Source organism: Ostrinia furnacalis, unplaced genomic scaffold, assembly GCF_004193835.3.
Source record: "Ostrinia furnacalis isolate ACB-3 unplaced genomic scaffold, ASM419383v2 OfSCF7173, whole genome shotgun sequence".
NCBI lineage: Eukaryota > Metazoa > Arthropoda > Insecta > Lepidoptera > Crambidae > Ostrinia > Ostrinia furnacalis.
In genome coordinates, this window is record NW_021137412.1 from 520,962 (window position 1) to 533,801 (window position 12,840).

The following is a 12,840-nucleotide window of genomic DNA, read 5'->3' on the forward strand; positions in this document are numbered from 1 at the left end:
ATTACGAACAACAGAAAGCTTGTGGTATTGAGGTTTTTACGCATGCAGCGTCCACATACCGCGTCCGGTTCGCATCACTAATGTCAGAGCAATCCATAGAGTAATCCCCCGAAATATGTATAACAAGTAGGTATAATGTTACATACCTACTTTGTGTACAGTTAACCACGATATAACTAAAGTTAAAGGCAGAGAAAGTTGGGTTGGCGATCGCAGTTTTTTGTATAATTTCACATATAGAAGCTGCTGCCACAACGACAGGCCATTTAGTTTAGTTACCACTTCAAATTGCGACAACTATGGGACAATAACATATCGGCTGTAGTTTCCTGTTATCTATCAGAAATGAATTTTCCATTTCCAAGACTTTTCTATTCATGAAAATACATATATCTTATTTGCTCGTGAAAAATTTTCAATGAAACCAATGTAAATACAATTTTATTGTTGTACTCCAAACAATAGGCTGAAACATGAAACAATAATGAACGTTCTCGACTATACTTAAATGATAATTTGGATCCGGTTCCAACAAAGGAACTTAGTCATACTTATCTTACCATAGTTGGTCACTTCCTAAAATCATGACTAACCGTGCCTTATTGATCCTAACTTATAGCATGAAGTTTGACTGAACTATTGTAATTAGGTTAACTTTCGGATTTGGAATCGAGTAATTAAGATTGAATGATTATTTTTACTGTCATAAAAATTTTTTTTGAGTACCTACTCGTATCTCTACCGATGTCAAATTAGTTTTCCTCAATTCTGATTTCAAATTGGATAATGTGTTTAGAAGGGTTGAGTGCAAGGTGGTAAGCTATCCTTTCGTTTCTTAAACGATATCTGTCAACTATTTTGCGCAAGAAAACAAGTTTTAGTTTAGTTGTGTCAACAACACGAAGCCAAATTTTATCTTTTAAAAGTTTGCGATCAAAAGTCAATTAAGCTTAACTGATTAGCGTCTGACCACTTATGCTATGCTAATGTTGACGTTGGCACACCGTTACTCGTCTGGGCTGGGCAGGTGTGTCGTCGACCCGTGACATTAGTGTCATACTGAATTTGACACCATTTGCTAATTTATGGTGGGTAAAATCCCACCGAATTTGATTGGGGATCCGTGGATTGTAACAGAATTTTTCGTTTTAAAATATTTTTTAATTTTGTATTTTACTTGAAAATAAGAGTGGATGGATGGATGAAAGAAATAAAGAAACATTAATTGCAACAGGACTATTTTTGCTTTGTGATGTCAATGCAAAGCAAAGATAATAATTTACAATTATTTACACGTATTAGTAAACATACAATACAACACGTAGCATTTACATGGATGTATTATATTCCTTGACGCAAATTACTGCAGAAATAATTTTGATCACACTACCACTTTAGTTATCAGCTGTGACTTTAGCATTGAAATAGCACACAAGTGGGGTAAGGCTATATAATAAGTTAGGCTATTTTTATCTAAATATCCGCTGACGAGTTCGCAGAGAAAAGCTAGTACTTATGTCAAATTTGGTTACAAAATCTTTCTGATGGAGCTGCAGATTTGGTGAGGTGATTACAGATCACAGCGAAAATATGAAAAATCTGGCAATATATGAAAGACGAACTAATTTGGTCGCCCTAAAGCTCTAAAGTCAAGATTAATGCTCCCTAAGCGCGCTTTTGTCCGACAAGAATCCATTAAAATACGGATTTAAAAACTTGGATTGGGTCTAGAGCATTAACTACCATATGGATGCGACAAGTTCTACGACTACCCAGGACCGTATTTTCACGGAGTCAGATAGGACACGAATGACGAAACTGTTAAATTTAAAAAAAACAAAAGAATAACTGAAGAATCCTAAAAATATGTTATGAATATTATATTTAGTTTAACTGAAGACGCAGTTGTCACGTTGCAGAACAAGCGCAGGTGTGTTGTGACGCTTATCGCCGCAAACACTGACACACAAATAGTGTCTGGACATTACTAATCATTACACTTACGAAAAGGTACGATATTGTAAGGTTGCGTCAGGCTTAATAATCTTCTGGAGGATTCTATTTATCTTTGTAAAAATACTATCCCATCAAAAACAATACTTGTCAAAAAAACCAAGTCNCGGGTCGAATTGAGAACCTCCTCCTTTTTTGAAGTCGGTTGAAAATAGGTCTAGTTTCATCTATTTTCATATGTACACTTTAACGTGACTCACACTGTATAGTGTCTGAACATTACTAAACATTACACTTACGAAAAGGTACGATATTGTAAGGTTGCGTTAAAATAAAAGATGGCGTGGTCGAAGATGGAGTCTGCACGCATAGCAGACGGTCTGCGCATAGGTGGAACATGTCAGGAAAGGCCTCGCTACACCGGCTCCCAGTCCCATCTATGCTTAGCGAGACGGAGATGGTGGATTTTTTGTAGGTAGGCCCTTTCTGGAGGGGAGAGCCCCACATAACCTGTCGCCTGACCACAGCGGCGGGTATGCAACTCAATGCATTTTTACCACCGAAAAAAAAGGCTTAATAATCTTCTGGAGGATTCTATTTATTTTTGTAAAAATACGCCCTGTATTTTGAAACGATGCTGAAGTATGACGTCATTATACCCATAAACATCAATGGGATATTTGATGTGCCTTATTATTAATCGATGGGATTTTAATTAAGATCCAAGAGCTTGACTTACTTTGACTTATGGTCCTATGTCCCCTAGATGGGGCAGAGGGCGTCCACAACAGTCCTCCATCACGTTCGGTCTTGAGTTATGTGTTTGATCTCGCTCCGAGTCTTGCCGATCTTCTTCGCCTCGTCTGCCACAGTGCGCCGCCAAGTTTGCTTGGGGCGACCACGTTTGAGTTTTCCTTGGGGGTTCCAATCCAGAGCCTGGAAGATCCAAGAGCAATGTACGTTTAATGACTACATATCTACGCCATATTAGCTCTACGTCATTAGAAAATAGTTATTTATTTGTGTAGGACCACCAGAAAAAGCATTGACGTAGTACCTAACTCCCTTAAATTAACAATTCGCCCTTTTCTGTTTAACCTTCTGCTCCTATTTCGCATTAATACAAAAAGTTGTCGAATGCGGTAATAAAGGTACATTAAAAAAATCAATAGGTTCTAGGTACTATTCGTTAATCGAGAGTATCAAACTCAATAATTACATGTAATTAGTTAATTAGGTGGACAGGTCTCCTACTAGGTGGACAGACGATCTGGTAAAGGTCGTGGAAAATCTTGGGGGAGGCCTTTGTCCAGCAGTGGACGTCATTTGGCTGAAACGAACGAACGAACTAATTTGAATAACTGAAGCTTTCTTACTTTATTTAATTCTACTTAGTTATGCTTAGGCTGAGTAGCACCACCTTATTGTAACCGTAACAATATTAATAACCGGTGCTTTTTGTATGGACTTTGACAGATTTTTGACGTTTGTCATAGTTAAAGTAAGATGGTGCAACTCAGCCTTAGAATCCAAATGAATCATTTTCTTTTGTTTACCTATTCACATGCACAAATATTCTACGTTTGTTAGTTATTTTGTTGGAAAACACATAATAATATTATTGCTATCAATATGTTTTTCAAACAGGATATGATTACTTTTAATATAATTGATATATAATAACTTACATTTTTGTTAAGTTAGTGTATTTATTTGTGTCAAATGTTATTGTTATGATGACTAACCGGTCTTTGGTGCCTTGTTTATAGTGTTTATTAAATTATATTGCTCCATATAGTTATTTATTTAGACAGTAGACGTAAAATAAAAAAACGTTTTTTATATTATATCCTAAATTCACTGCTTAGCACATTATCGATTTCAAAATTGTTTAAATAAACGATGACAATACTTTAATCAGTAGGTATTATTTAATTCCTTAACTCTCAAAGAAATTGTGATTCAAAAATATTAAAAGTGAAGACAATTTCATAAAATAAATTGTATTTCTCTCTCTCATTTATCCTGAAAAAGGAAAGAAAGGTTGGAAGTTCTGATATGAATCATAAAAATATATGCAAAATGGTCTTTCGAAAGATTAGACATTCTAAATGTTATTAAGCACCATCCTTTCAGGTGTAAGCATGACGTCAACCCAACACACATTGTCACACAAATCCGTGCTTAATATCCCGTAGAAAGGAACAAAACATTTCCATAAAACATTTTGCGAGCGTATATTTTTCAATAATTTTCTCCGAAACACGTTACAATCATTCGCTTCAGTTTGCACAGCTTGTTTTGTGTTAACAACAAGTAATGAATAATACTTAAATGAACATTTGATGCACGAGTCCCCAGTGTGTGTCTGACTGTTATAGTTAAAAGTATTCTAGAGCAAAGTTTATCGGAATTATTATATTATTTTACGCCATATAATGGCGCGTACGATCCTCATTATTGTCTCGCTGGTAGCTGCAGTGCATGGTATGTAGTAGTGAATTTTCGGCAGTAAATATTTCATAAAATGGAAGTACCCACAAAAGCGTGCGATCGTATGTAAAGGTTCTAGAAGTTTCGTGCGGTTTTTTTAACATATTAGTATAGTATAGTAATTATGATTAAAATATAAAAATTAAGTGATTTCTTTTGTAGTTTTGTAAAAATATTTGGAATATTTAAGTACTTTTATATATTTTTAACTGATAAATATTAAAGTAATTAGAATTGATAAGCATCGACATACATAGTCATAGAAGATAGTAACTGTGATTCGAATATGAATATGCTATACCAATAAAATAAAACCCAGAGGATCTCTAATACGTTATGACATAATTAACTGGCGTTTTGTGAGTCCTCTTGGGAGTACATACTATTATTTTCACGCAACCCTCACGGAAAATACGGAATTTAGTGTAGAGTCACTAAATATGAATTTAATACCTTCTGTTGGCGAATAAATGACGTATATAAAATAAAATATGTAAACAGGTGCATTAAATATGAATAGGTAGCTGATGTAATTAATAATCTTTAGTCAGCAAGTAGGTTTATAAAACCCATTTTAAACTCCCAATATTATGTTTTATTAAGGTAGAGCTACTAAAATACGTATATTATCGTAATCGTAATTAGATAAATAAATTAAGGGTATAGGTATTCACAATAAATTCACAAGTTCACAAAATTACATTTAGTTACCTAAATTTTTAAAATAAAAGTTAAAATATTAAGTTAAGGGGGGATGCCAATTATACCAATTTTATTAAATATCTACGGACACATATTGGCGTTGACTCTCCGTGTTTTATGTTATGCAAACTTAAGCCATACGTGTTGTATCTACATGAGAATTATTATGTAGAAAAATAGTTTCTATGTATAAAGGAAAAGAGAAGATTACAACTTGTGATTAATTATTATTGTAACCATAGGTATTGAGTATCATGACACTTTTGTAACAAGCGATAGAGTCAGTCTATAAACGAAATGGGGGCTTAGGAAATAATATATTATACAACTCAGTAAATATTATACTAAGGTTTTTATTTAATGTGGTGACAGATATTTTTTCAGATAATTTTATGTAATACATAAAACTTGTATGAATATTGAAATAATTTCTTTCAATCTTCTCTTTACAGCAGGATTCGTTTGGACGAATGATAATGAAAACAATTTCTCACCGTAAGTAAAAAATATCAATTATTTGTGCTTATGCCTACGGCTTTACTTCTGTGAATTAATTACTGTCTATCACTGAAAGCAATAAACATCAATAGGAATTATTGTTAAAATTTATTTTGAGACTCTACAATTCAGAATTTTCGTATTCCTAGCTTAAACCTCTTGTAACACATGTTTTTCCAATGAAATTATTGTAATTTTCGTAATGTTGTTTCAGATTCCAACATATAAGGGTAAGCATAAAAAATACTAAGATTAAATACATCCCTCAGTTCGTCTTTGTGGTGTCACTAACTCACACTAAACTGACATATGCATGTTCATAACTATACAATAAATAATACATTACATACTGATAAAATGATTGATTTAAAATTTTAAATAAATACGTTTTATTAAAAACAAATTCACCGGCCTAGACATCCAGAGGCCCGTGTCTTATAGTATTGCATGCCCCGCATAAGCACAATTTTATTACATATAAAATAAATACAAGTGTGAAAAGCAATAATTAAATATAGCACAACTCACTTCTCACTGCATGGTAGGTACTTATTTTACAGTTCACTGCACCACACTGCACTCTTAAACAGTCCACGAAATAACAGTAGAACATCACATTACCATCAAAACAAAAACCTACACATGTACACTGTACAAAAGCAAAATTATTTACAGATGCCTATAATGCCTCGTCTCCCCACCTTACCAATTATGCCCACTCCTCCTATCCCACCCAAGGCGCCGCGGTTTCCATTTGGTGGGTTCCAGATGCCCTTCATACCTCTGCCGAAGATTCCCACTGCGGCCGAGATGGCCAGCGTGAAGCCTGGACCAAACCAGGTGTATAATGGAGTGGCAGTCAAATCCAGCAGTAGTTTCACTAGGGACAAGGATGGCAAACTTGTGAGGACTGGAGGCACCCATATTTTGGTGAACGACAACGGAGAGGTGCAGGAAGAAAAATGTGAGTGCGGTTTTTGCGAAGATTATGTTTTTTTTTTTAACTTGATAATAATACCGGAAACGACTCGTGATAAGCTAAATATTAGTAAATATGCTTGTGTTACGAGTGGGTAATGGGTTTACTACAAATACCTAGTCGAGCGGCGGCGTGGATCGAATCCGCGTTTCATGGATCACGAGTTGGCCAGTCTGCCACCTTTACCTTTCAGCTCTTGTCAAACTATGGAAATGATTGCTGAAAAAATTCTCTGTATTATTTTTAGTAGAGCCCAGAAGAAACTAAATTCAATAATCTTATCTTTTTTTTCAGTCGGAACTAGCCCTCCAAATCTAAATGACCCTATTGTGTAAGTTATAAACCTTATTTTTAAGTATTTTTCTGTATACGGAATGGTTTATTAAATATTATTTATTTTTCAGATTCCCGTCGGTAAGGTTCTACTGAAGGAGGAGTTGAGAAGACTTTAACTATTTTCTTATTTTAGATAGTAACACAACACATACCTACATTTACACTACTCTTATTATAATTTTTTAATATTATCAAATATGGACTACATCGAACAAAGACACAGGTAAATAAATTTTGGCAACACAAAGACGAACGAAGCTCGACAAACTTTCAGCAACAGTCCTGAAAATACTAAATGAAATATTTTTTTGTTTCAGGTACAAATCTTAAAGTTTCAGTATTTACTTTTAATTTTATTGCACTGCACTTATTCATATTCATTCACCATGTGCACTGCATAGCCAAACCACGATTTTATAATGTTATCCAAATCTATTTATACTCATATTACTCGTACCTACACTTCCCATTTTTAAAACTACACAATATCAATCTATTTTGAATCAAAATTTTCCATCACATGACCCATCTATTCAAATTAATAATTTACCTTCGATTTGTATAAAACCACATATAATTATATAATATTTTAAACTATTATGTTGCATTTTTTTTTTTACTATAAAATTATAAATTTATAAAATTATAAAGTCTGCCCGCGACCATGACTCGTGCAACCGAGCCGAAACGTCGGGAGGGTAAATATTATTTACCGTTAAAATAGATATTGTTGCAATAAATCCCGTAAAGTGATAATTTCACATAATAATTATACTCAACAGTGCTAACATAACGGTATATTGGATTTTTGCAATCATAATGCTGAAAATATTATTATTAAAAAAAACTATAACTTTTAAAGGGTAAACCCAAAAACCATTTGCACAAAAGCTTTGAGTCACTAATGTCACGAGAACACAATTCAATGCCTCAAATTGCCACATACTACATTCAACGTTATTCTTTTCAGATGCCAGAGTTTAAATTCTCGTTGCCACCTTTGCCACCAATGCCACCAATGCCACCCATGCCGCCCATGCCAGCCATGCCCCCCATGCCAGCCATGAAGCCAATTAAGCCAATAATCATCAACCCTCTGGACATCGAACTGCACCAGCCAGGGGAGAACGAGCACTTCGTAGGAGTTTCCACTTCTTCCTACAGTCACTCCTCCAACATCAACGGAGTGGAGAAGTCAGGCGGAGGCGCCCACTACGTAGTGAATGTCGACGGAGAAGTCGAGAAGGAGGTCCTCCATTTTGGACAGGGCGACAAGGAATAAAAAAATAACAAAAATGTAAACACCTTTGTAAAAATAAACACTATTCTAGTAAATTCCCTCTATTTTAAAACTATGACAGGAACACGTACGGCTATTTTTTTTTTCTATTTCAACATGTTTGAATGATTTTTCTACAAGCATTTGTTTATACCCTTTGTATCAATAGTCACCAATTAAATATCGTTTTTTATTACCAGTGGTTTCTTATTTTATTACGTAAATGTCTGATCATAATATAAAATAATAATCTAGTAGGCCCTAGATTCGATCTCGTAAAGTATGGTGTTATGAGGAGTGGAGGCTACGCGTACCGGGAAGCGCAGCGTAGGTAATAGGGCGTCTACAAGGTGGACCGACGACCTCATAAAGGAAGCGGGAAGGCGCTGGTTGCAGGCCGCTACTGATCAGCCTTTGTGGAAATCGTTGGGGGGAGACCTATGTTCAGCTGTGGACATCCTATGGCTGAAATGATGATGATGATCATGACGCCCTAAAAGCTACTTTTGTATTTCTATTCCTGGTAAACTAAAAGGCCTTAATGTAGTCATGCCACCTATGCCCCTTTCGCCACACATGCCACAAATGCCAGCATGTTAGCCCTGCTACAAATACAAGATAATACCTGAAACCAATTAAATCTACGCATATTCATCTAACTTTCTAACGCGATAAGAACAAGCGATACGTAGAATAATGAACTGTTCCAGCTTTAGCCAAACATGTCACCCGTATTACATCAGCGGTTTCTTTCAAAACCTTTTACAAAAAGAAAACATAGAAAGAGACACTAAAATTATGTAGCTTTACGATGTAGTCTTCAAAGTGCAAGCTGACTCGAACTGCAATCCTATTAGTCCTACTATCCTATTTCCTACTAATAATAAATGCGAAAGTTTGGATGTCTGGGTGTTTGTTACTCTTTCACGCAAAAACTACAGAATGGATTTTGATTAAACTTTACAGTATTATTGTTCATAACCTTTATAACCCAGAATAACATATAGGCTATAATTTATGACGATATGTGACAAACTTAATTTCACGCAGATGAAGCCGCGGGAAAAGCTAGTCAGTAATTAATTCGTTTCATTCTAATAAAATTAAAAATACTTCATCAACAATGAAGATTATATTTATTGTTTAGTCAGTTAAGTAGTTTTTTAAACCGTGACTGCATTTCAATAAATTATTTTTATGCCTACAAGGTTTGATCAAAATAATTTTGCCTGAAACATTTTTAGCTAACGAAACGAAGTGATGTGAATCGTTGCTATTACTATTACTAAAGAAGGCTTTCTTGTAACTATTTGGCTCATAAACAGAAGTACGAATGAACTACCCATCAATAAATAGTAGTTGCAATGCAATTTTTTTCTTGATGTGCTTACTTTGTATAGTTGTTGCAATTCACGAAGGCGAGTGAGCTTTACATGTGTGGTGGCTAGCTACTGATCGTTTTTCAAAAGTTTTGATAGACATTACATGACATTACACTATCGTTATGTGCATGTACACGTACACACACAAATAAAGCTCACTCGCCTTCGTGAGTTGCAAGCAACTAATGGGAAAACCAAGCAAAGCTTGCAAAACCATAATGTTAAAAAGTCAACATGACGCTGATTTTCACTTTTTGCTGCCTGATGGTGATGAGAGACATTAAATTTAGTAGTTAGATATTTTTTGTCTATTGATCTAAGATTCCTAGGTTTAATTCCCAGTGGGACATGGCAAATTATGAAATATTGGCGCCATTGTATAGGTAAATTAACCAAAATTATCTTAAAATGTCAAATGACAGGACGATTCATTATCTTTTCCTTGAGCTATGAGGGCTCATGTTCGTCCGTTCGTTTCAGCCGAATGACGTCCACTGCTGGACAAAGGCCTCCCATTTCCACAACGACCGGTCCCGCACTCCTGCGCCGCCCGCATCCAGGCACCTCCCGCGATATTCACCAGATCATCTGCGAGCTATGTGCCCTTCTACATGAGGTTATAATAATATGTATCAGAGTACTGTCCTCAGTAACTTGAAGGCATGAAAGAGCCCTTTAACTAAAATTAATTGTAACTAAAATTTTAAATATGAATTCTTGAAATGTCAATGATTTTTTCCCGTGAATCGGAGTTCAAATGCAGTAAAGTAAAATACATAATAATAATGAATTGTTCATTGGAATTATATTGTCTTCAAAAATGTTTTTCGTATACCTTTCAGATACCAAAAGATTATACTTTTACAAATCACTATGGCAACTTTAAAACAGCGTCTTCATCGTTTCCAAGAACAAACAAAAGAAGCGCATTAATTAACTAAATGAGCATCGTTTTTCACGTATTCATATTTTAAATGGGCATCTTTAAAATAATATGAAAATGATGGAAATTTTAAGAAGGGGACACTTGCAACACGCAGCAAAATATTTAAATTTAATTGCAATACTTATACCCGTAACTATAATCCTAAAAATTGATTTTTAGGTAAATAATGTTATAATTTCTTAAAAAGGCAATTTCGGTTCATGAAAATTAAAAAAAAAAAAGAGCCAGTATAGCTATGTATCCAGAGTGAATAGCGTCACAAAGGATAAATACAACAACTGTCAAAAACTTTTGGGCATAAAAGTGACCGGAAAACAAGTGGACCGACGATCAAGAGCACGTGCATGCGGGCAGCGCTGAACTGGCCGTTGTGGAAATTCTTAGGATAGGCATTTGTCCAGCAGTGGACGTCATTTGGCTTATCGACAGTAGTGACTGAAAATGAGACTGAAAATCTACTTGCGGTAACAACCAAAATGCGTAAAAACTATTTTCAACCGACTTCAAAAAAAGGAGGAGGTTCTCAATTCGACCCGTATNCAAAGCTCACTCGCCTTCGTGAGTTGCAAGCAACTAATGGGAAAACCAAGCAAAGCTTGCAAAACCATAATGTTAAAAAGTCAACATGACGCTGATTTTCACTTTTTGCTGCCTGATGGAGATGAGAGACATTAAATTTAGTACCTAGTTAGATATTTTTTGTCTATTGATCTAAGATTCCTAGGTTCAATTCCCAGTGGGACAAGGCAAATTTTTATGTTCAAGGCAAATTGTTCATAAGTGCCACTTGTGGTCTAAACTGAATAAATATTTTTGATTTTTTTGATTTTTGATATCCCAATATTTGGCGACATTGAGATTGTAGGCAAATTAACCAAAATTATCTTAAAATCTGAAACCACTTTAAAACGGACGATTCATCATCTGTCCTTGAGCTAAGAGGGCTCATGTTCGTTCGTTCGTTTCAGCCGAATGACGTCCACTGCTGGACAAAGGCCTCCCCCATGGATTTCCACAAGGACCGGTCCAGCACTCCTGCGCGGCCCGCATCCAGGCACCTCCCGCGATCTTCACCAGATCATCTGCGAGCTATGTGCCCTTCTACATGAGGTTATAATAATATGTATCAGAATACTGTCCTCAGTAACGTGAAGGCATGAAAGGGCCCTTTAACTACAACTAACTGTAACAACAATTTTAAAAATAAATACAAGAAATGTCAATGATTTTTTTCTCGGGGTTCAAATGCAGTAAATTAAATACATAATTCGAGTACTACAATGAATTGTTAATTGGAATTATATTGTCTTCAAAAATGTTTTTCATTTACCTTTCAGAGTGCCTTAAAAGATATACTTTTACAAATCTCTATGGCAACTTTAAAACAGAGTCTTCATCGTTTCCAAGAAGAAACAAAAGAAGTGCATTAATTAACTAAATGAGCATCGTTTTTCATGTATTCATATTTTAAATGGGCATCTTTAAAATAATATAAAAACGATGGAAATTTTAAGAAGGGGAAACTTGGAACACGCAGCAAAATATTTAAACTTTACAATATACCCGTAACTTTAACAATCCTAAAAATTGTTTTTTAGGTCTATAATGTTATGATTTTTTTAAAAGGCAATTTCGATTCATGAAAATTTCAAAAAAAAACGAGCCAGTATAGTTATGTATCCAGAGAAAATAGCGTCACAAGGGATAAATACGACAACAGTCAAAAACTTTTGGGCATAAAAGTGACCGGAAAACAGGTGGACCGACGATCAAGAGCACGTGCATGCGGGCAGCGCTGAACCGGCCGTTGTGGAAATTCTTAGGAGAGGCATTTTGTCCAGCAGTGGACGTCATTTGGCTTATCGACAGTAGTGACTGAAAATGAGACTGGAAAGTTACTTGCGGTGACAACCAAAATGCGAAAAAACTATTTTTCAGGAGTGAGTTACAAGCTTTTCTGCAACTCAAGTCGAGATAGGTAAGTACCTACAACTTCTAATTTACTTAACACTGGCAAACTGATGCAATACGGCGATATTAACTTACAAACTAATTTTACAAAGCCTTTAAGAAGGTCAGTTGTTTGGTCATAAAATTGTTGTCAATGTAGTGATTATTATGCAATAAAAATATGATGACGATCTATGTTTACCGCGAACTATTTTATGACTGCAGAGTGTAAGAATTTACTTACAAAGTATTTTATTACTAATAATTGTTCCTGTGCGTGTCAATAAACAAAGAAAATCAACACCTAGAGTTAGTGTCACGT

At 35.1% G+C, this 12,840-nt stretch overlaps 1 protein-coding gene across 1 annotated transcript; it reads left to right on the top strand.

Moving 5' to 3' along the window:
- Positions 1-4,290: 4,290 nt before the first annotated feature.
- Positions 4,291-8,432, top strand: LOC114363599 (seroin-like). The gene is made up of 7 exons (XM_028319370.1): positions 4,291-4,440; positions 5,601-5,643; positions 5,861-5,876; positions 6,322-6,610; positions 6,920-6,956; positions 7,030-7,039; positions 7,932-8,432. Exons 1-7 carry the CDS (start codon positions 4,392-4,394, stop codon positions 8,241-8,243), a joined length of 756 nt encoding a protein of 251 aa, XP_028175171.1. The 5' UTR covers positions 4,291-4,391; the 3' UTR covers positions 8,244-8,432.
- The last annotated feature ends 4,408 nt before the right edge of the window (positions 8,433-12,840 follow it).

What these genes read in the sequence shown, in the direction of transcription:
- LOC114363599 (XM_028319370.1), top strand. Translation starts at nt 4,392, where the DNA reads ATGGCGCGTACGATCCTCATTATTGTCTCGCTGGTAGCTGCAGTGCAT. An exon ending in GCTGGTAGCTGCAGTGCATG is followed by an intron (nt 4,441 to 5,600) that starts GTATGTAGTAGT and finishes TTCTCTTTACAG; the next exon opens with CAGGATTCGTTTGGACGAAT. An exon ending in AGAGGTGCAGGAAGAAAAAT is followed by an intron (nt 6,611 to 6,919) that starts GTGAGTGCGGTT and finishes CTTTTTTTTCAG; the next exon opens with TCGGAACTAGCCCTCCAAAT.